Raw genomic sequence first — 23081 nt, forward strand, 5'->3', positions numbered from 1 at the left:
AAAAATCCAGGCACACTTGTCTAAACTTAGCAGTCTTAAAATGGCAACTATGTCAGTTGAGACACACTTTTTATCTTGTGCCAGTACATCTGTCTTTGATGTTTGCTTCATTTTCCTTATACCACTATACTCGTACTAGATCAGAAATGGGTAATTCTGAGCTCATTAAGGTACACTATCATTTTAAAAGTTCTGCAAGTTCTTCAGATACTTAAAAAATGATCTCAGAATCCCCACCACAATATTCTTTCAAAGAGATGTATGGAGACAAACACGATTATTTATGACGCTCAATACACAGATAAAAGTTGTGTTGGTAAGGAGTGGAACCGCTAGATTAGGGTCAATGGTCTGCACACTTTGGCACAGATCCCTCATCCTTTCTCCTTTTTGGGGTTGTAATGATCTTACACATCACCTAATCTACTTTTTTCACGTTACACGCGTGTAATATTCAGGTCCAGGAAGTCTCTGATCCAAGACTTAAACCTAGGCAAGGAAAACGCTTTTTCTTACACGAAGCCACATCTCAAGATCCAGAGCCCTAATTCTCCATTTGGCAGTGGAAAAAAATGGTCAGAATAAAACTACGTACAGCAGGTCCAGAACGAGGCCCCACTTTCCGGATCTGGAGGACCCGGCCGACAGCTAACAAAGTGTGGGGACCGCGCTTCCGCACTCGGCTCGCACTCGGGGGCCCGCCCTCACGCCCCGCAACTGCGCGCCCACGGGCCCGGGTCCGGCCCTCGAAATCTCCCTTTCGACTTTCAGCCACCGCGCGCTACCGCTCAGGCGACGGCTGATGGCGTCACTTGCGCTTCCGCCTGCGGCTGCGTTCTAATCTCAAGCCAGGAAGGAAGCAGGGAGGGCTGCTGGGCTGAGCGTGGGGGAAGTAGCGGGGAAAGAGAAGAAATCCCGGCGCTCGCGGGCGCTCAGGCGGAAACCGCGATCCCTGCTCTGCCCTGCCGTTCCCATCGGAAGCCGCCCTGGGCACGCTTCCTTTGCGTCTTTTTAGTTTGCCCTCCTCTGGGTCCCCAGACATCCGTCTCCCTTTACGCCTCGGCCCCCCCTTGCTCCCTCACGCTCCCTCCCTCCCATCGTCAGGCTCCCCGCCCTTAGTATCGCGAGACGAGGTGAGAGCTGGCGGAGCGGCGGCGGCGGCGGCGGCGGCGGCGGCGGCGGCGGCAGTAGAGGTGACCGAGGCGGTGGCGGCGGAGGCGGCACCAAACGCTGTGTCGGCCCCGGTGCGGCCGAAGTCGCTGTAGAGCGTAGCCCCCAGGCCCCTCCCCCGCCTGCGCCCTCCCTCTTTCCCTGGGGATGGAGAAGGCGACGGTTCCGGTGGCGGTGGCGGCGGCTGAGGGAGAAGGGAGCCCCCCGGCGGTGGCGGCGGTGGCGGGCCCCCCCGCGGCGGCGGCGGAGGTCGGCGGCAGCGTTGGCGGCGGCAGCGGGGCTCCCTTGGCCTCGTCTCCTCGTGGGATGGTGCGAGTCTGCGACCTGCTCCTGAAGAAGAAGCCGCCGCAGCAGCAACACCACAAGGCCAAGCGTAACCGGACTTGCCGACCCCCCAGCAGCAGCGAAAGCAGCAGCGACAGCGACAACAGCGGCGGCGGCGGAGGCGGCGGTGGAGGAGGAGGTGGCGGCGGCGGCACCAGCAGCAACAACAGCGAGGAAGAAGAGGACGACGACGACGAGGAAGAGGAGGTTTCTGAGGCAAGGGCCTGGTTTCAAAGGAAGGAGGGAGGAAGGGACCGTAAAGGATAGGGGCCAAAGGTGGGAGGGGACTTGCGGTGGGACAGATTTCTCAGGGTTGGTCTATCTTGGGGACTAGGCTTTCGATTGCCCCTTTTCTTTCCTCGGCCTAAATCGTGAGGTGTGGGAATGTGGGGGAGGGTAGTTGACACGTGGGGGTGGGAGGACCACAGAGTCCACAGAGTTGGTGAACAGCCTGTTATCCTGGGATGGTTCACATGGTAGGGATGGAGGGAGTTGGTTAGATTCCCCGTTTGCACACCCAGGAGAAGGGTGGTCTGCGTGGGGCCAGTAGGGCCACTTATTTCTGAGGCGGGGGCGGAGCTAAAACGGGAGTAAGATAATAGGTAGATGAGTGTTTCTGGGAACCCTAGGAGGAGGTTGATAGATTTCTCCCAGTTGTGAAGTAGGGGGGAGCAGTTTGGGAGGGATCCTAAGATTGTAAATGGACTTGGAGTTAAGTATTTTGTGTGAGAGACACGTGAGAGGCTGTACTTTTCCATACTGTTGTGCTGCAGGCTTTTTTCATAACCATTGTGGCTGCTGAAGTAACCTTCGCATTTTGAATCTCAAGGATTTTAGATGAACTCATCTTATATCCATACACATTTATAATAACTCAGTGGATGAAAAATGTATTCGATCTTTACATATACATACACATACATCGTCAGGTGCTTCCTTAGTGGAAAGAATTAAGCTAGGACCTGTTATTTTTCAAATAATAAGGGGCAGCAAACATTTGCTTTGGAATCAGACTTGGTTGTGGTGAGTTGAAATAGGAAGGCCTCTGGATTTGTCCTAGTGATCTGGTTTCATAATAACTGTTTATAATTTTTCCTGGGTCCACAGACAGGCGGCGTTGCAGGATCTTATTCTTCAAAGAATGGCTTATAAACCAAAAGCTCAGTACAACATACCACACTGATCAACTAAGAGTCAGCCTTAGTTGTTATCAGCTCTTTTATAACTCTCTTGTCTCCTCCTGAAGTAGAAGTTAGAGAAATCTTAATCTGGAGAAAAAAGTTAAGGTAGCAGAAGAAAACAGCTTTAAAAGTTGATTACAACTTAGTTCTAAGAGAACAACAATTATCTTTAAAAAAAAATTTTTTTAGTTGTCAATGTATCTTTTACTTTATTTATATGTGGTGCTGAGGATTGAACTCATGGCCTCACACATGCCAGGGAAGTGCCCTACCACCAAGCCACAACTCCAGCCCAACTTAATTATCTTGAAGTAACACTTGCCACTTTTTCTCTTCTACAAACACAGAGCTTAGTGAAAACAGTTTTCTAAAAATTGCATTTATTGCATACAGGTTCTAGTCAAATAAATATCTTTTTAAAAGTGTTTTGAGACTTCCTGACACCAGATTATTTTTTTAATATCAGAGTGGATGAAATTATATAGGTAGAGTTGGAGCATGTATACTAAAAAGATGGACACTTCCTGCTATTGTTTTGTGACCTATTGGATTCTGAGGATAGGTTTGCCTTTATATATTTTATATTGGCCTAATGGGATGTTTTGGTATAGTGTGTTCAGGTGGCATTTGAAGCAATAAAGAGAAAAGTGTAATAGGATCCTTATCTCTACTTAAATATGTTTCAATACTTAGAATTATTCCATTTTATGATTCTTCTCATAAGTAAGAAACATTTTAGAAAAAATTTATCCCAGTCTCTTTATTTTATAAATGAGAACAAAATGATTTAGAGGAAACTGGTTGTAGCTGGTAGCAACAAAAATAGAAATCAGTTTTTTAAGGACTCAGACCAGTGCACTTAGAAGTAATTTTATTTCCTTGTATCTTCCTTCTGACCCTTTTTGAAAACATAGGCACTGAATTGAAAGTTAACCCAGTTATGTAGCAATGAGCAAAATAGCTGGGATATTTTATTAAGATTTAAAATAACAAGCTCTGGTTTAGAATGAGTTCATGATACTCGAATAGTGTGCTGCAAACTCCGTGTACCTATGTAGTTTTGTCCATTGGAATGTGTTCTAATCATTTCTTAAATCATCAATGACTATAAGTTTGTAGGTATGTTAATTTTGTGGGTCAGGTGTGTTTTCCTTGGAAAATAGAAATGGTATATGTTGACTAGGGGAGTATTGCTTTGTTTTCAGTGTGCTTTGTACTGTCTTCTGCAAGTGGTGTAAACAATTTGATTTGTATTTGTTATGAAGATGAGTCAGGAGAAACATGTAAGAAAGTGCAACCATTAAAAAAAAATCTATACATACACATGATAAGAAAGGAACAGACAGAAGGTAATACAATTTGCGTTGCTGCACTTGCCTCATTCTTTGATCAAGGCAAGGAAGTAAACCACATGGTTATTGTATACCCTAGGCTACATGGGTGAATTGTGCAATGTTTTTCTTTTGATTACTGTTTTCCTGACATGTCAGCAGAAGTTTAACTTTCTGGAGTTAGGAAGTCTTGTGGCTGGAATCATAGTATTTAAAAGTTTTTTTTTCTAATGTGGATAACATGATCCTTGAGCTAATCCTAGTAAAAATCATCAAAAGATGAAAAAGGTATGAAAGATTATACTTTTGCAGTATTTAACTTGAAAAAGTGAAGGATACATGTATTTAACAAAATTATCCTGGTTCTTTATAAAGAAATGATAGCTAAATATTCTTTTTATCTGCTAAAAGGAAAATTGGGAGGAAAGAAGAATCAATAAAAGACTTTTTAAGTGTTGAAGAACCTGAGTGTAATTCTTATTGAACATTAGAGTAAGTTTTTGAGAATTGGATTTTCCCTAAAGTATTTTACAGAGGATAATCACATTTTATATAATGTGCATATTTCAGATAGACCTGGTAATGAAAGTATAAGGCCAAGAGCTGTCCATTTCCTGTTCCTCTTGTATTTGACACAAGACTTTAGATCAAAAAACTGAAAATGCATAATTGACTTTTAGTGGGTGACTGACCAGCATGGAAAAGAGAAATGTATTTCCCAACATAAAAGCTACTATGCACTTCTTTTGAAGTTAGTGGACTATATTAAATTTCTTACTCAAATATTGCAAGGCAAATGTTAAAGAACTTATACTTCATTTTCAAAAATAACATTGCCTTCTACTGAATGAATTTTTGAGTAATTGAATGACATCAGTGTTTTCTAAAGCAAAATTCAAAGTGGGAAAGACTTGGTCTTAAAGGTAGGACTTTATTTTCAAAAGTAATACTTTTGTTAAAGATGCATAAATTGTAAATATAGTAGGATTTGATCAGGATTCCAGCCTAGAGAGAAACTGTAGACAAGGTAGTGGACCAGTAAATAAATTAGTACTGACTTAGTATTGAAAGGATTTGCAAGGCTAGGGAGAATCTGTTTATAGACATAATAGAGGTAGGGTTGAGAATGAAGGAGAAATAGGATAATATGTCAGAATTACTCTCTTCAAGTTTATTTTCCAGTCTTCTGTTTGTTTTTTTAATGTCAGAATGCATAGAACCCCACATTGGCCATCCCAGAGAAGCTTGCTTGTTCCCCAGTTTCATTTGTTAATGAATATAGCAGTATTTGTAAACCAGATGTTAAGATCTTTGAAGCAGTAGTTTTGTCTTATTTTGTTCCCTATCCTGCTTCAGCATAGTAATTGATACAAAAGCATTATTAGTGAACACCTAGTACCTAGGGAGGATCCAGAGTTCATTTTGGAAACCTGGAGAAGGGATAGAATTTTTGGTTTTCTTGGGCTTGGGGACTCTGAATAGCAGATGTTTGAATTTCAACATTTTTCAGTTCAAACTAAATAGGCATTGATTGTTGATGCCTGATATGTGCCTTAAGCTCCCTAGATATATTTAGATTTTAAAAACATGTAAAGGTAGTAAGTGTCAGAACAGGATTTAACCTGGATCTTTTTAGTTAAAAGCATGCTCCTTTATTTATTTATTAATTCACTTATTCACATGCTCTATCATGCTGTATGATAGAGTGCAGCATCACTAATATTATTAACATTTTCATATAGTGTTCAAAGAAGTTCATATAGTATGTAGGGGATTGTGTTTTTTGGCAGCAAAATAACCAACAGAGACAGACTGGCTACCCCAAACCTTTCTTTCCTTGGTCTAAAAAACACGTTAAAAAAAATAAAAGGGAAAAGAAATACAAAAAAGCATAGATAAATGCATCTACATATATATTTCCAATATATGTAGTTAACAATTATTAACAAAATGAAAACTATAGTGAAAGCTACCCTCCCTGGGATTATTGCTTCTCCCTGCCTTTCAAGATTTTTACTTCTCAAAATAATCTTTTCTTAACTAAAAAAAAAAAAAAAAAAAAAAAAAAAAAATCCTCTTTAAAATAGGGAATCTTAACTTGTATCCTGGTTAGAATGAATACCATGAAATTAAACACAAGATTTTGTTGAAGGTGCTTATAAGAATTTCTTTTTTTTTTCCTTCTTCCTCCCCACCAGTCCCATAGTATGTGTGGAGATCTTTTATTAGACACCCAGAGATACCTACTACCTTGTTATTTTGAATTATTCTCGCAACTGGGGTAGTAGGGAATCTGGCAGCAATTTATTTGGATTGTTGAAAGTTTGGAAACTGCTTCTAAGAAGGTAATGTGGTAATAGAGAAGGCCTGTTTGTGAAGAAGTAGATTAAAGATTTCTTAGTTGTTTCTGATAAGCCAGTTCTGCGCCAACTCTCTGTGCTTTTAAGTCTTCAGCCCTTTAATTGATGAAGCAATTTACATCTAGTGTGCCATGGGTGTCAGATCTGAAGGTGGAAACCTGTCTTTTTTATCTCTATGTTTCCTGTGTGGTGCTGTGTTACGTATGTCACACATCTTACCTCTTATAACTTTTCATGAAGTCAGATGTATGAAGTAAGAATATTTCATAAGTATATTCCTTTATTAGCCACTTACTGTGGGAGTTATTTGGAACCCTAGATCTTAAGGTAACAGTACTTGGTTGTAGTTATTTATGGTGGACCCTTGAACCTTACCTGTCTGGTAGAGGTGTGTCCTACCAATTTGCTACCCAGAAACAAGATATTCTTCCTGATTTAGGATGCTTAACTACTTTTTTTCTTTAATAGAAACTATTTTTGGTTATGAGGGGAAGTGAAATTGTGGAGCAATATAGGTAGAATTTTATGATTGATAATATTTGATTTTAATTATTGAAAAGGAAAATTTTATTTGAATTGAATTTTCCCCAAAAAAGCTATGAAACTCTAATATAGACCTAATAATTAAAAGTACAACTTAGGTTATCTTCCATCATCCTACAAAACTCATAAATATTACATGATCTATTGAGATAAAAAAGGGATGTGAAGAGAAAAATATGAAGATGAAAGTCCTTTAGGAATTCCTATGGGAACCAATATTACTTAGTGCTTTTATAAATAATTATATGTAGTAAAATCTCAGTGCTTGCAGATATATCATACTGAATTGTGCTGATGGAAGTAGACAACATGATTATTGAGAATAACTTGAAAACTGTTTTTATGAGTCAGGAGTTAGAAAATGTGCTTTTTTTGGGTAAATGGTCTGAAGTACAGCATGCTTTTTTTGGTAAAGGTTAGTATGATGTAGAGCGAGGCTAAAAAAGGTACTAAAGATAACCAAAACCATAATTCTTACTTTAAATAATGCTTTGATATATCTACACAATGTAGTTTATGTATATTTCTGGTTGTTATACCCTGAAATCGAAGACTAAAACAAGGGAAAGTGTAGAGAGGAATAACTTAAAAATGATTGGAGGGTTTAGGGATGGAATCTACCATTGAGGAGGACTGCAAATTTTACCTGATTATATTTCTTATTGGTTACTACTTAATATTCAAATTAATAAATTACTCAATCTGAGTTATAAAGCAGAGAAAATACTGAGGTATACCAGATAGTGTTATTTTGAAAAAAAATAAACTCATTTTTCATTTCTTGATTATTTGAAAGTACAGACTAGGGGTGGCATATTTATGGAAGTAGTTAATAGCTGTATGTCTCCAGCAGAGAATTTTGTGAACCTCCTGCCTTCCCTAAAGACATAGATGGTCTAATTTAACCTTTCATACCCCCACTCCCAAAAAAGAGAATAGAAAAGTAAAAAACAAACATTGAAGAGATAAGAACCTCTCCTAAAATTAATTCCTCTGCTGCTGCTGCAGATTGAACCCAAGGGCTTTGTACCTGCTAAATATGTGCTCGACCATGGAGCTTCACCCATGTCCCCTCCTGGATCCATCTCATAAATAGTTTAAAAGCAATTGATTGAAAAATATTTCAGAGGGGTCTGTGGAGAGATTGATTTAATTTTGAATTTAGAATAGGTGTGCATTAACTTGGGGATATGATCTCCTTTCCCACTGTCGCCCTAAGCTTAAAACCTGAGAATAAAAGAGTCTTCCTGTTCATGTTTTATCAGAGCTCTTTCTAGTTCCTCCTTTGACCCTATTACTGTCTCTTTCTCTTTGCTGTTTCTGTTTCACTTTTATGTGGAATTAATAATGAAAATAGTCCTGTTGCAAAGTTTCTAGTAGAGCTCTTACTAGTGTGAGATGAAATGTAGGAGTTATTTCTTTTATTTGAAAAACATTTATAGTGTCTCTTATGTGTGTGGCTGTTTTTAATATCTAATAGTCTCAGCCATTTCCTTCCCGGTGAATATGATAAAATTAGCTCTATATGAAATCATTGCATGTGTTAAATGTGTACAAGTTAAATGAATTTATACATGTTATAGTTAGTAAAATTTACATCCAAGGGAATTTTGCACAATGATAGAATTTAGTTTTATATATGATTTTTTTAGGAGTAAATTACCACTATTAGCATAATTTAAAAATTATATTTATGAAGCATTATTGAGATCTCCCAAAATCAGCTAGGGATATTTAGGGATTTGTACAAAACATGTTTTTCCTAGATTCATAACATTTAAATCTGGTTGAAATGAAACTACTAATAAACTGTGTAGATGATTTTAATCATGTATGGTTACTTTATTTGGAAGTCTATATTAGTTTTCTGTGTAACTTAGTAATTTGGGGTATTTAGGGTAAGATCTATATGTACCATTTTTCCAAGTTTCCTTGACAACTAAATAACACTTAGGAGTAATCCATTCTAATTGTACCCTGAAGATTTTCTAGTAGCAAAGGGGTATCTGTATCAATATATTTGGTGAATGTTGCAGATAGAGATTTGTTAAAATAGGAAATTGAATTACAGCTCTGTGTAAGGTAGAAAAATAATCTTTTAAATTAGATTTAAATATAGCATTTCATATTAAACATTTTTAGTTACATATTATATATACTTGTAGAAACATACATATTTGTAGAAAATTTGACAAAAATTAAAAAGGTCTAAAAGATAGAAAAATCACCCACGATTTTGTTGTCTAGAAGTAATGATTTTCTGTAATCTGTCTTTTCTTTCTTTTTCCTTGAGTTATATCAGTGAAGTTATATCTATCATGAAGAGCAGAATTGTCACTTAGGAATTTTGCCGAAAGCTTCTTTGAGTATTATTCAAATGTCAGTCAAAGAGAGTCTTCAGATAGTGATCTTTTACTTATAGAAACTAATGAATGCATTCATACTTAAAAATTTTGTAGTAAATAATGGTTTTTATCCCACTTTCTCAGAGTAAATGCTGTTAACAACTTGGTCCATAATCAGATCTTCTAGTTTTTTTTCCATGGAAGAATGAGAGAATATATGTTTGGTGTTTGTGTGTGTGTGTGTGTGTGTGTGTGTGTGTGTGTGTGTATGTGTATGTGATCGTGAGTTCGTGCATGTGTGTTTGAGAGTACGGTGGGATTGTCACATTCACATTTATTCTGAATGTTCCATAGCATGAATATTCATAATTTATACCTTTTGTGTGGTGGACATTTAGATTGTTTTTATTATGTTGCTATTACAAATATGTTAAAATATATATACTCTTACAGTTATTTTTGAATACAAAAATATTTCTTTGGGATGGGTCTCTGAAATGAAATTGTTGGACTGGGCCAGAGGATATGCACATACTAAATTTGATAAACAACCCCAAGTTGTATACTATGTCACAGTTTGTGAGAATACTCCTAGATATGATCAGTTTTCTTTGTTTAAAAAATGCTTTAAACAAAGGATTGTATTTTGTTGTCATTTTTACTTTCACATTTACTGTCAAAAGTGAATGAATTTTTATGTTTATCATTCATTTGGATTTCTTTTGGATTTTCTTATTTTGTCCTTAACCTTTTGTTCGACTAAGTTTGTCTTTTTCTCTGTCATTCACTGGTGGTATTTATATTTATGGGTATAATATTTTATGGTATATTCATTGCATATATTTTTGGTTCATATTCTTTCACAATATAGACAGTATTTTTCTTTTGGTAAATTTTGTTGTTGTTCTATGACTTACAGAGACGTTGTTCATCCAGTATGTAAAATTTTTTAGAAAGTTTCTTTTGACACTTCAGTATTTTGTTTCTCAGAGATACCTGGATCTCTTTTTTTGCTTATATTATTGAGTTATTGTATCCATTCATAATCTACTTTTTTCAGTAGTGATTGACCAACCCTTGCGTCTTAAAAATTCTGGCTTCTTTGCTTTTGTAATACTACCACTTGTGTTCTTACCTTAGCTGCCTTTCGCCGATCTTTTTGCTGCTTCTTATGGCCTTAGTATATGTTCTTTGATTTTTTTAGTACCTCGTCTCCCTACCCCTTTTTTTCCCTGTCATGTTTCTGTCTCCACTTGGGTGATTTTATTTAGTTTTTTGTTCCATTATCTATTCCCCTAACTTAGATCTACATCTCCAATCTAAACTTTTCTTCTTGAGCATTGGGTTCAAACTTCTGGCCATACAGCATTTTATACAAAACACCCTCCTCCACATCCTCTCTTTTCTCAGTAAAATCAATTCAAAATTTCATTTCATTAGTAGTAGTTCAGTGGAAGATGAAAGTCAAATACATTAATCATTATGCCTTTTCTTTTAATTCAGTACAATAATCTATAATCTTTCCTAACCTATTGTATAGTGGTGAATAGAAATGGGATAACCATAACAAAAGCTCCTTTAGAGAAGAGAACAGGAAATGTGCAACAGTCATTGGTCCGTGATAATAATGAAATTCTTTTAGGCATAAGTTTATGATGACTTCACCTTAGCAAATTCCTTTCTTCTTTTGCTCTATGAAGGGGATGCTCTTTTAATTGCCCTCTGTGTCTTGGCTTTGTTCTTTAGGTGTTTTTACCTGTTTGTTACCTTTCTTGGCCACATCTGAAGTATAGTAGGTATTAGAGAGTAGTATATCCCTAGGAACTGTACAACTTTTGTAGCCTCCTGCCAGTTGGTATATATTGAGGGCCTGTAGGATTTAAGTTTAATCACATGTTTCTTTAGGTCATTACTTTGGTGGTAAAACTCTTCTCAAAAACTTCATAAATTATTTTTGTTTTCTTAAAACAGAACCATGACAGTAACTATATAGTAAAAGATCTCTTTTAGTTGTACGTTTTTGAAGCCTGCTGATTTATTTACTCAGCTCTGTGCTAGGTAGGTTCCACTCTCCCATGTTTCCTGGTTACTTGAAGACATCTAACATAATAGTTCTGGATGATGTATCTGTCAAGGTTAAACTAGAAGAGAAGCAGAGGATTTTTGTATATTGATAAATGGCATTCAGAAATTTATTACAAGGAGTTGGCTTATGTGATTGTGAAGGCTGATTAAGCAAATCTGAAATCTATAAGGTGGGCAGGCAGAAAGGGAAGATTGTGGGCAAGTATGAACTAATGGGCATAGGTGAAACTATTCTCCACAGACAGTCAAGAAGGGAAGATCAAGTGAAGAGAAGACAGGTGTAGAATTAGCTATTTGGAGTCCCCATATTTGCCAGGAAGAATAGATCTCTTTTAAGAGATAACAAAGTCAGGCTCACTGATGATGATCATCCCAATTTACAGTCAACTGATTAGAGACTTTAATTACATCTGTAAAATTCACAGCTGCATCTAGATTAGTTTTTAATTGAATAACTGAGGGAAGGTTTTTATGCTTCAAATAGCTGCTGCCCTTCCTTCTTTTTTCATAGTTTAGCTGCTATCTTGTAAAGAACCCTAGCTGTCACATAGAATATTCAGAACACAGAAACAGTTGCCTTTTCTAGCCTAAAGAGATCCAAGTTAACTGAACTCTCAGTAGGTTGAGCTTCTCTTAGTCTTGCTTTCTCATGTCCACTTTTACTTGGAAACTACCTTATTTGTAACTGGATTGATTTTTAACCAATATTCCAGCACACAAAAAATAAGTCAGTTTCTCTATCTGACTTTTTTCTCAGAGCTGTAGACTTCGTGGACATGATATGTCCTCCCTGTTATTGTAGTCAGGAGTTTACTAAATATTTTGGAACTGTATAACATGGGTCACTAGCTCTCCAGCTTGAGATTCATTTTCTTGATACCTGTTCTATAAGTTGTATCAAGAGTTTTTAGGAGTTTGTTATGGTAACACCTCACTTCTAATTTACTGTATTATTTAAGGTATTAGTTGAATTGTTTGAGCAAAAAGACTCTAAAACACATGTGGTTCAGATAGGAGACAAGTATTTTTCTCTCTTTTTTTGATATTCCAGGCATAGTACTGAAGTTCATTCATGGATCTGAGTTCCTCATGTCTTATGACCACTCTCTCCCTTAAAGTGTGCTGTCTAGTAGACACCAGCCACTTGTGACTTCTGAACCCTTAAAATGTGGCTAGTGCATTTGAGAATCTGAATTGTCAATTTAAATTTAAATAGTAATATGGCTAGCATCTGTCATATTAGAAAGTGTGGATTTAGAACATTTCCATCCATCATCATAGTGTTTCATAGTGTTTCATAACACCCAAGTGTTACCTTGGGTGTTGACTTCATTTCATCTACGAAGTTTAACCTGGTTGACCAGCACTACATCCATGTTCTAGCTTGTTATGGGCTGAATTGTGTACTGTAGTATTCATGAACTACCTCAGAATGTGACTGTGTTTGGAGATCAGGTCTTTAAAAAGGTAATTAAAGTTAAATCAGGTTACATGGGTAGGCCCTAATCCAATTTGACTGGTTTCCTTATAACAAGTAGAAATTTGGACACAGAAGGAGACTCCAATGATACATACACACAAAAGGCTGTGTGAGGATACAGGAAGAAGGTGCCCATCTGCAAGCTAAGAAAAGAGGCTTCAGGAAAAAACATATCTGTAAATACCCTGATCTTGGACTTCTAGCCTCCAGAACTGTGAGAAAATGAAAGTTTGTTGTTTAAGACACCTAGTCTGTGGTATTTTATGACAACCTTAGTAAACAGCCCATGAAAAATAAGAAACAGGTGAGCACAGTTTCCTTTTTAAGGACTTCGCTGAGGAGTTGCAAACATCACTTCCATTTTATCCCATTAACCAGAACTTTGTTACACAACCACACCTAGGACTTAGCTCTTGCTGCATGGTGGTGCACTCAGGTAAAACATATACAGAAGTAGTCTTTTACCAAAAGAAGGGGTGTAGATATTGGGGGATAATCAATGTCTTACATAATTCTAGGATTACATTGTCTTTGTGGTTAACAGTACAAGAGAATAAGTCATTCCTGGTTCCAGAAATAATCTTGTTGGCCTAAGGTTGGTTATGTTTCCATTCTTGAACCATATAGTCATTAAGGAAAAAGATATTTTGTTCAAGACTATATCATGTTTTTGTATCCTAGGTAGGAAGTGAACTAGGAGAGGTCATTCCTACCTACACCTTGTAGAATGGTTTCCTAAAGAAAGAGGGTTCTGTTGCTAAAAAGCTATGTTGGGATAATAGGAAGTGAAAGAATATCGTATTTAAGACCTCCAAGGTATACCCTGAAGTTTTACACTTCCATCCATTTGTTACCATTACCCTAGCACTGACTGTTACCTTCCTTTGATTTGGTCAAATTTGGTCTTCTGGTTCTCTCACTTCCCCATACTTAGTCTTCATGCCAGAACTAGACAAATCCAGTCTTCATGCCAGAACTAGACGAATCTTTCTGAAATGTGAATCGTTATTTGACTTTTCATTGCTCATAGGATAAAATCTAAACTTTTAACTTGGCCCTCAAGACTTTTTATTACTGCTTCTATTGTTCTAGTCTCCTTTTGTATCCTTTTCATTCACTATCTTCTTGTTACACTGACCTTTCTGTTAAGAACATAAAGACTTTCTGGCTTAGTGTTTGATTTTACTGTCTAGGATATTTTTCTGTTGTTTTGTTTTTTTCTTGTCTTTTAAAGCAGGTATCCTTCTCTCTCTAGGATTGTTGGAGAAAACTTAGCCCTCTATACCTCCTCTTCTACCTCACTTTCAGTTTTTGTCTGAAACTGGGTAAGATGAACTGGGGTGAGAAAAAGAACACCTGCTAATTTTTGTTCAAACTTTGTTGGTATTAAATACTTTAGTGGACTCACTGAAGTCTGTTTCTTAACTACTTAGAAAGGGGTTTGTGTATGTGGAAGGGTGTGAGGTGGAGAAATTTGAGTGTTTTAACATCCTCAAATTCCTAACATTCTTTTGTTTATTTTTATGTCTGCATCAGTTTCACTTATTATTTGTTGAAACTTATGAAATTGCTTTTTTAATAAGTCAGAAGTCATCCAATGTTTGTGATTTCTTACGATTCATCATGGTACAGTAGCATACTTTGATGTCTTAGAAGATCTGTCTTATTTATATTGTTTGTCGGGAGTTTTGGATATTGTGCATTTAACTTGTTAGAGGTGCTTTTGAATCATACTTTGTAAATTGCCATAAAATATCCAGATTTATATTTTGGTAAGATATAATTACAATTTGGATTAATTGGGGGACAAGATGTGTAATACTGAATAGTCTCATCCAGAAATATGGCATGCCTCTTGTATTTTTTCAGGCCTGTCACCTCTCTTTACTAAGATTTTATAGTTTTGTATAAGTTTATTTCAGATTATTTCGTAGTCTTAATTGGTATCTTGAATTGTCTTCTCTTCCTTACGTGTTCTAATTAGTTATTGTTTGTGTAGGATCCTATTGATTTTGATATTTTGTTCTTGTGTCTAGCCGCTAAACTGATTTTTTTTTATATTAAGGCAGTTGATGCTGTTGAATTTTATGACTAAACTCATTGATTACAGTGAATTACTTTGTATTTTTTGATACTGATACCCTATGTGTTTTTTCTCTTATTTGATGTTGAATGTCACTGAAGCCTATCCTTGTCTTTCCTATATTTTAATGGGACTACTGTTGTGCCACTGTTAAATTTAGTATTTCTTTTAATCAATTTAGTGTATCTTTTCTCTTAGCTCACTAAGTTTTATCAGAAATAATATAATAAATTTTATCACGTATTTCTGGTATCTACTGAGATGATCATTTCTCTCCCTGGCTCCCTCAATCTGTTCATATTGCAGTCATAGATTACCAAATACTAAATCGTGTTTGGAATACTTGATATTATATGATATTGTCAGTATTGGATTTGATATCAGTAACATTTTCATTTATATATTTTGTGAAGATTATTTACTTCATGTTAGATTTTCAGATTTGTTAGGAGAAATATTTTCTTTCTTACATTAGTCTTAGGAAGATTTATGTTTTGCAGATGCAGTTTATACATATCCCTTTTCCTTTTAATCTTATATGCTGTTTTTAACCACATTTGCCACTGAATTGCAAGAAAGGAGATTGATCAAGTGCTTTGTTTGAGCTGTAGAGTTCAGTAATTTTTTAACGTAACATACAATCTATTGCATACCTCTTTTTAAATAACAAATAAAAAAATTTTAAATAGTGACAAACTTAAAACTTAAGTTCTCTTTTTAAGTGTATGTTTCTTTAATGTTAAGTGTGTTCAAATTATTCTGCAACAGATCCCTAGAACTTTTCATAAAAAACTGACACTATTACTGTGTGCCCATTGGGTAACAAGTCCACATTTTCCCCTCCTCCTACTCCTAGCATCCACCATTCTATTGTCTATATATTTGTCTACTTTCAGGAACTCATACAGGGAAATCATACAGTATTTGTCTTTTTGTGATTGTCTTATTTGAGTTAAATAATTTTCTCAAGGTTCATGCACATTGTACCATGTGACAGGATTTCCTTCCTGTTTAAGTCTGAATAATATTCCATTGTATACATATATCACATTTTGTTTATCTGTTCATCAGTTAATGGACATTTGCATTGCTTTCACATTTATCTAATTAATTTTAACATTTACCTAATTTATTTCAAATTTATATGGGTACATGAAGGAAGCTAGAAACTTAATTTTATATTTCTAAATACTTAATCAGTTGACTAAGCTATTTTGTAGTCTATCATTTCCTACTATTTGAAATGCTATTTCATATATTTACACAAAAGAGTAATAAATTCTATCTGCTTAGTATATTTATATATGTATTACATTTGTGTAAGCTGAAGTTCCACGTAAAATTTATTGTTTGTACTAAGCAATTCCTTTATTATTTGGTAGATTATTATTATTATTGATAAACAGATAACATCTATGTAGGATTTCATGGTTAACAAGCTAATTTTTACGTATTTTTCAGTTAATCCAGGCAGTGGTCTTTGTTTCGTTTTGTTGTACTAGGATTAAACCCAGGAATATTCTAACACTGAGCTACATCTCCAGTCCTTTTTATTTTGCTAAATTGCTGAATCTGACCTCAAAACTTGTGATCCTCCTACCTCAGCCTCCCAAGTTGCCACAATGCCTAGATTCAGAGAGTGGTTTTTGGAAGGAGTTTTTTTCCTTCTATTTCTAAGCCTTACACACTTGGAATCTTTTCTTTCCTTCCTTCTTAGAGATTTCTAATAAAAAAGTTAAAGTGCTTTTATGAAGAAAAAAAGAGCAGCACTAGCATCTGCATAGTATTCTTACCAACTTGGGTGATGTCATTAGTCTTATTTAGTCTATCTTTGGGCTCAAACATCCTCCAGTGCTATTAGTGTTGGACCAACAGACTATAAATGTTTTATAGTTTTCTTGCATATCTTTCTAGTGCTCTTTTGTTTGTTGTACTGTTCATTTTATATAAATTTCAGATAAACTGGGAATGATTTATTAAAACAAATTGAGGAGCTTCACTAAGATCTAATGTAAATAAGTTTAATTCCGTTGGGGAATAGTATAACATTCTTTAAATCCAGCCTGTTTTAAAGTTCGTACCAATAATACTACACTGTGAGTAGTATTTTTCATTTTTTTATTTGTTTATTTTATCTTGGAGAAATCTTACATCATCTTTTTCTATTATATTAAATCATATAGTAAATGTACACTATAAATGTTCAAACAGTAGAGGAAGATATAAAATAAGTTGAAACTATCCCTCCTTTTATATCCTATGTATAAAGCTTAAGAATATGTAATTCTATACCTTCCTCTGTATGTTTTCACACACATTTATACATACGTATCTATATAACCAAATTTTTATTTTGCCTAAATGGGAACATTATAAAAATATTGTCTGAAATTTTCTTTTCTTTTTTGGTACCAGGGATTGAACTCGGGGGCACTCAACCACTGAGTCACATCCCCAGCCCTATTTTGTATTTTATTTAGAAACAGGGTCTCAGTGAGTTGCTTAGCGCTTGGCCGTTGCTAAGGCTGACTTTGAACTCAGGATCCTCCTGCCTCAGCCTCCGGAGCTGCTGCGATTACATGTATGTGCCACTGTGCCCGAATGAAACTTTCTTTTAATTAATAGTATCTTGTGGACTCTTTTCATGATTAAGATATCATTATTGTAGATCTGTAAAGACCTAGATGCAAAATGGAATAAGTGAGTTCTGCAATTTATAGAAAACATATTTCTTGAGTAATTACACTAGAGAGGTCATAAAAGGTAGTAAGGAGGCACTGGAGCATGAGAATAAGAAAGCTGACTTTGATGTGAGACTGACCATATTCCATTTCCATAATTTACTGACCTTTAGCAAGTAACATCTTCACATTGATTTTTTTCAACTACAAATTGTGGATAAAATTGTCAACCCCTTAAAGGACTGTGAAGATTAAATGAGATGATAACCATAAAAGCAATTAGAACTGTGTCTAGCAAACAGTAAACATTCACTAAGATACTATTGTTATTTATAATTACTCAGTATTAGGTATTATAAACATGTGCAGAAGTGGTGATGTTTGATCTGCTCATTTATGTATAAGGCAGTCAACAGGGACACTCAGGAAGAAAAAAAATTGTGTGTGTGTGTATATATATATATGTATATATATACACACATACATACATACATCAAAGATAGTCAACTACAGCATTGTTTGTAATGGCAAACCATCAGATGCAATTGAATTTTAAATAAATTGGAAAACAGGTCATGATACCTAACAAGGGAATACTCCACAGCCATTAAAAGTGATTTACACAGCCAGCACAGTATACTACCTTACACGTTGAAGGTACTTGTTAACTTATTTTGATATTTCTCTGGATTTAATTCTTAAATAAAATTCTGGAACAAAGTTGTCCATTCAATCAGAAATAGTTTTCTTTACTGTTTATAGGTTATGAACTTCAGTTAGCTTCTGTTGAAAACTATAGACCTATTCTCCCTCAAAACATAATTACATCATACTGCGTTATGCAAATTATTCTAGGGGGTTATAGAGTTTTTGAGGCATAGGTCTGTGAACCATGTATAAATTCTAGGTCAAGAGTACTGGATTTCATCTTTTGTCCATTGAGTAGTTCAATGCCTTTTCCTCCTTTATATCGGCCTAAAAGAATAAATAGTCTTTCTCCTATCTCTGTCCCAAATAATCACACTAACAGCTACAGAATTTTTCTTTCATGGTTTCTTTCCATATGATCTTTCAGAGGGTTCTTAAAAATTTTGTTTTCCTATTAATCGATAATAAAATTATAAATCACTACCAGTTATCCTTCCGTCCCTTTTCTTTCTGAAACTATTGGAATCTTGACTTAGGAAAAAAACTAAAGGAGAATTGGTTTTTATATCTGTTTCTTTTTTCCCCTAGATATTTGAAGATGGTGTATATGGGTGATAAGATCCACTTAATAAAATGTATAGCTATTTCTTTGTTATACATTTAACAAACTATAAAGCTTGATGTCTTCATGTTTATGTTATAGTTACTGGACTTTTGTTTTAAATAGGTGGGTTCAGCATATTCCTTTTTTTCCTCATAGTGTCCCACTGATATTGTTTAAAGATTGAATTAAACCATAATTCTGAAAAGGAGGAACTGACAATATTACATTAATTTGACTCCCCTAAAGAGGAACAGAAGGACTTCCTTACTTTATAATATAACCTTAATGTGTACTCACATATGTTTGAGGAGGGAAGAGGATCTAATAGGTGTGTGGATGCATCTGGACTTGAATAATGCCATCAATATGGTTTCTCTCTCAACATTTTTGGTTTTTCTTCTTATTAGCTTTATTTTTAGCAAAGATGTCTGTCAGTCAAAGGAGAAGGGGATAGGATTTCTAGGCAGACCTGGGTTTTGAGGTTATCATTTATACAAATCATATGGAATATGTTCCCCACAGAAAAGAAGGATTATGTTATTTGAAAAAGGGGATAGGGAGAAAACATGTTGAACAGTAAAATTACAGTTCATAGTCCACTACAGGTACCATGAGAGAACCAGAGATTTTGAAGAAGATAGAAGGTTCATGAGATTGGATTGAAAACAAATCTCAGGAAACTGGAATCCAAGATATCCAAGGTAAGCCCAGGTTTTCCCAGGCGAACCTCGGAATGGCTCCAACCTGAACTCAACAAATATAAAGAACAGTACAGTACAGTTGAGTAGTAATCAACAATTTTTTGAAGAATTACTTTCCCAAGTGCTGGATCAGCCTTCTTCCTGACCCTTCTCCAGCCTACATAGCCCTAGACAGTGATGTCTGCTGTCAGGCCCCAAGTTTAAGAACTGTTCCCTTAAAAAAGTTGGCCTGCATTTCCTCTGATTGTTGCGACCTGAGAGAGACGTACACCCTCTAAAGCATGTGCTACACCAGGGAACAGCAGTTTTGTCTGTTCCGTGTTAACTGATTTCCTATCCATGTGTTCTGCCTGCTTAAATAATATTGCTTTCCCATTTAAGGGAGAGACTATTTGGAAAAACAAAACTGAACAACCTTAAGAGAACATCTACACACTGTATTCTCTAAAGTAAATCTTTTATTCACCAATGTAAACAGGGATAATCAAACACATGAGGAGAATCAAGAGGATGGAAGAGGATAAGATGAAAAAAAGAACAGCTGACTTCAGATATCATTCAGAAGAAAACTTCAAAGAAAAACAATTGATATTTAAGATTTAAAAGCACATTGTAATGATTAATCTAGCTGCACTGAAGAAGGGGCAAAGAACAGACAAGGTTTGAATATTATAAAAAAATTAATGGATAGACCGAATACCAATTTAGTATGAATCAAGACTGAGTTGTGATTTGTAATTAAGAGAGAAATTTTGTGCGTATATGAAACAAAAAATCTGGAAAAATTTGAGACAAAATTTAAGAGGTTTGGAAAACACATCACACAGTGTCCACATCCATGAATATGGAGCTTTAAAAGCAGAGCTCAGAAACTAAGGAAAACAGAATAATTTTTAAAAATGAAGAAAATTTCCTAAGTTGGAGAAAAATGAATTTTTAGATTGGAAGAGCCTGTGTAGTACCAAGCAAGATGAATGAGAAAAGATCCACTTCTAGACACATCAGCTAACATTTCAGAATAATAAGGATAAAAAGAAAATTCCCAAATTACTCACAGGGAGAGGGAATAAAATATAGAAAATCAAGTAATCTGAGTTCTTGGCAGCCACATTGAATGTTTAAAGATAGAATGGTGAGTCTTTTGTTCAAGGGAAAATAGATTTGGACTTAAAATTCCTATGCCCAACCACACTGACATATGAGGACAAGTACATTTTTTTCTACCCTATATGAACGTATTTGAAATACTATATTACAATGAAAAAGATAAGAGAGGATATGGTTGTGGTGGTTGTGGGGAGTGATAGAGAATAGTGCCTGCAGTGGCAGTCTTGGCTCTTCAAAAATAATTGAAGAAAGCTAGACACTTCAAGACTAATTTTATTTGTCTTAACTATATGAAGAGTTCTTCAACCAGTAATGTATAAATGATATTATATTTGACTTTGGTGACAGATGTTTTAAATCATTACGCTACAAATGTACTTAATTGATCTTTAGTTTTTAGAATCTGTCTAGAAAAACAAAGTGGGCTTAATTATAGTCATGGAGTATCATGTCTGATAAACCTTTAATATATAAAAATAATATCTGTAAAATTAGGAGATGGAGGAAAACAAAGGAGAAGACAGTGCTCATTTCTTCAACTCTCAATCAGTAAATAGCAATGTAACAATATTTTTGCCATTTTGATGCAGGAAGATAAAGAAAAAGACCTTTTATTCATGTTATAGCTTTGTTGCCCTGTAATTTTTTAAAAACTCCCAAGTACATGCACCACACTTACAATATTAAAAAGATGGCAGATTTGGTGCATTTACCTGTCTGCCTACCAGTAGTACTCTTGGTAAACCTAATATATTTCAGGGCCATATGGTTTTTAGAAACTAAGGTAGAAATAAGAGGAAATATAGAGATTAATTCTAGGAAATAAGCAAGTTATATTAGAATACAAATGTGCCTTTTTATATAGGGTACAGGATTATTTCTTAACTGACTCTGGAATGTGAATGTTAATTCCTGATTCTTGTCTGAAATTTAGGAAGAAACTTTTCTTTTTTATCTGTCTCTTGCTCTCCCCTACCCCCTCACTTACTCACTCTCTCACATACCACACAAACGCAATTGCGAAAAATTTGGAAATATGGGAAAATTCTGAGTCTTCCTTCTCTCTAGTGCCTCTAAATAAAATGACTTTTTCTCTCATGTGTTGAAGACTGTGATTAGAAACCTGGTTTGTCCTTAAGGTAGAAGTAATTGGATCAAGGATAACCATAGCTACTGGGAGTCAGTATTTGTCTTCTGGAAGCTTGGAAGAAATGAGATGGAAATTAAAATTGCCTTTGTACCTTCCCTTCTAAAGAGGAGACTGAGCTTAGTTCCTAGCTCTCCCATCTATACTGAGGCCATATTGTGTTTCTTTTCCCTCAGACAGTACTTGTTGAAAGAAAGAACCTTATTTTGGTGCCACGTTAAAAGTCATGTTTGTATCCTGTTTATGCTTTATGTAGGTAAAATATTTTTCAAAATTTTAGTTTTAGATGTGACATGATCTTTGAGAAGCAGATTTCTAATTTGTATTTTTTTCAGAGTTGATATTAAAAAACAGAAAATCCTATAAGCCTTTAAGGATTGAAAATGAAGACTGCAAAAACTCTGTAAGACCCCTGCATATTCTGTGATTCTACTTAAATTGTACACAGCAAGCCAGGGTGTTGAAAAATCAAGTCATATGCATATATTACCTTAAAGTAACTTCATTATGAGAAATACTTTAAGCATTTTACTGGAATTGTGAAATTTGTGTGAGGGGGGATAGTTTCCTCAAACATACAAAAACAAAATAAAGATAAAATTATGTTGTGTAGTTAAGTTATGTTTTTGTTAGCTGTTCTTTGGTGTCTAGCCTTCCAAAAATATAGTTACCTTCATTGAAAGAAAGGGGCCAAAAGATCCAAATGTGGGTCAAATTTGATTTCATAAGGCATACTAGTGAGATAAACACACATAAAGCCTGGTAAATGTCTCTTTCTGTTTTCTTATATGGCATTACTTATTGTGGGAGGTTTCATAATAACTAGATATCAGAAATTTATGAGGGAAGTTGAAAGAAATTGTAACATTACTTCTAATGTAGCTGTGATCTGAGCGATATCCTCATGATGATCCAAGAGGTAGTTCAGAGATGCATCAAATGAGATCAGTATGCTTTGTTTTTGTTTTGAAATGGAGTCTTGCTATGTTGCCTAAACTGGTCTGGAACTCCTGGTTCAAGTAGTCCTACCTCAGCCTTCTGAATAGTTGAGACTTCAGGTGCGTCCACATTGCCCCAGCTGAGATCAGTTTTCTCTCTTTTTTCTTTTCTTTTTTTTTTGTTTTTGTTTTTGCTTTTGTTTGTTACCTGAGCTTTAGCTTAGGGATGCTTAATCACCCTTTTTACTTTTTATATTTTATTTTTAGACAGGGTCTCGATAATTTGCTGAGACTGCCTATGAACTTGTGGTCCTCCTGTTCCAGCCTTCTGAGCTGTTAGATTTCGGGTGCCC

The 23081-nt window shown here is 35.6% G+C and overlaps 1 protein-coding gene across 4 annotated transcripts in view; it reads left to right on the forward strand.

The window, feature by feature from the left end:
• The first annotated feature begins 874 nt into the window (after positions 1 to 874).
• The window catches only part of Ankrd17 (ankyrin repeat domain 17), a 149463-nt gene continuing 127256 nt past the window's right edge, over positions 875 to 23081 (forward strand). For 2 of the 4 annotated variants that reach the window (XM_047565758.1, XM_047565759.1), the window contains exon 1: positions 875 to 1710. In XM_047565758.1, the coding sequence (XP_047421714.1) occupies positions 1318 to 1710 (393 nt within the window). In that variant the 5' untranslated portion in view covers positions 875 to 1317. The remainder of the gene's footprint in view (positions 1711 to 23081) is intronic. The other 2 variants (XM_047565762.1, XM_047565763.1) reach the window with 1 other exon arrangement.

Source organism: Sciurus carolinensis, chromosome 10 (genome assembly GCF_902686445.1).
Source record: "Sciurus carolinensis chromosome 10, mSciCar1.2, whole genome shotgun sequence".
Classification (NCBI taxonomy): Eukaryota; Metazoa; Chordata; class Mammalia; order Rodentia; family Sciuridae; genus Sciurus; species Sciurus carolinensis.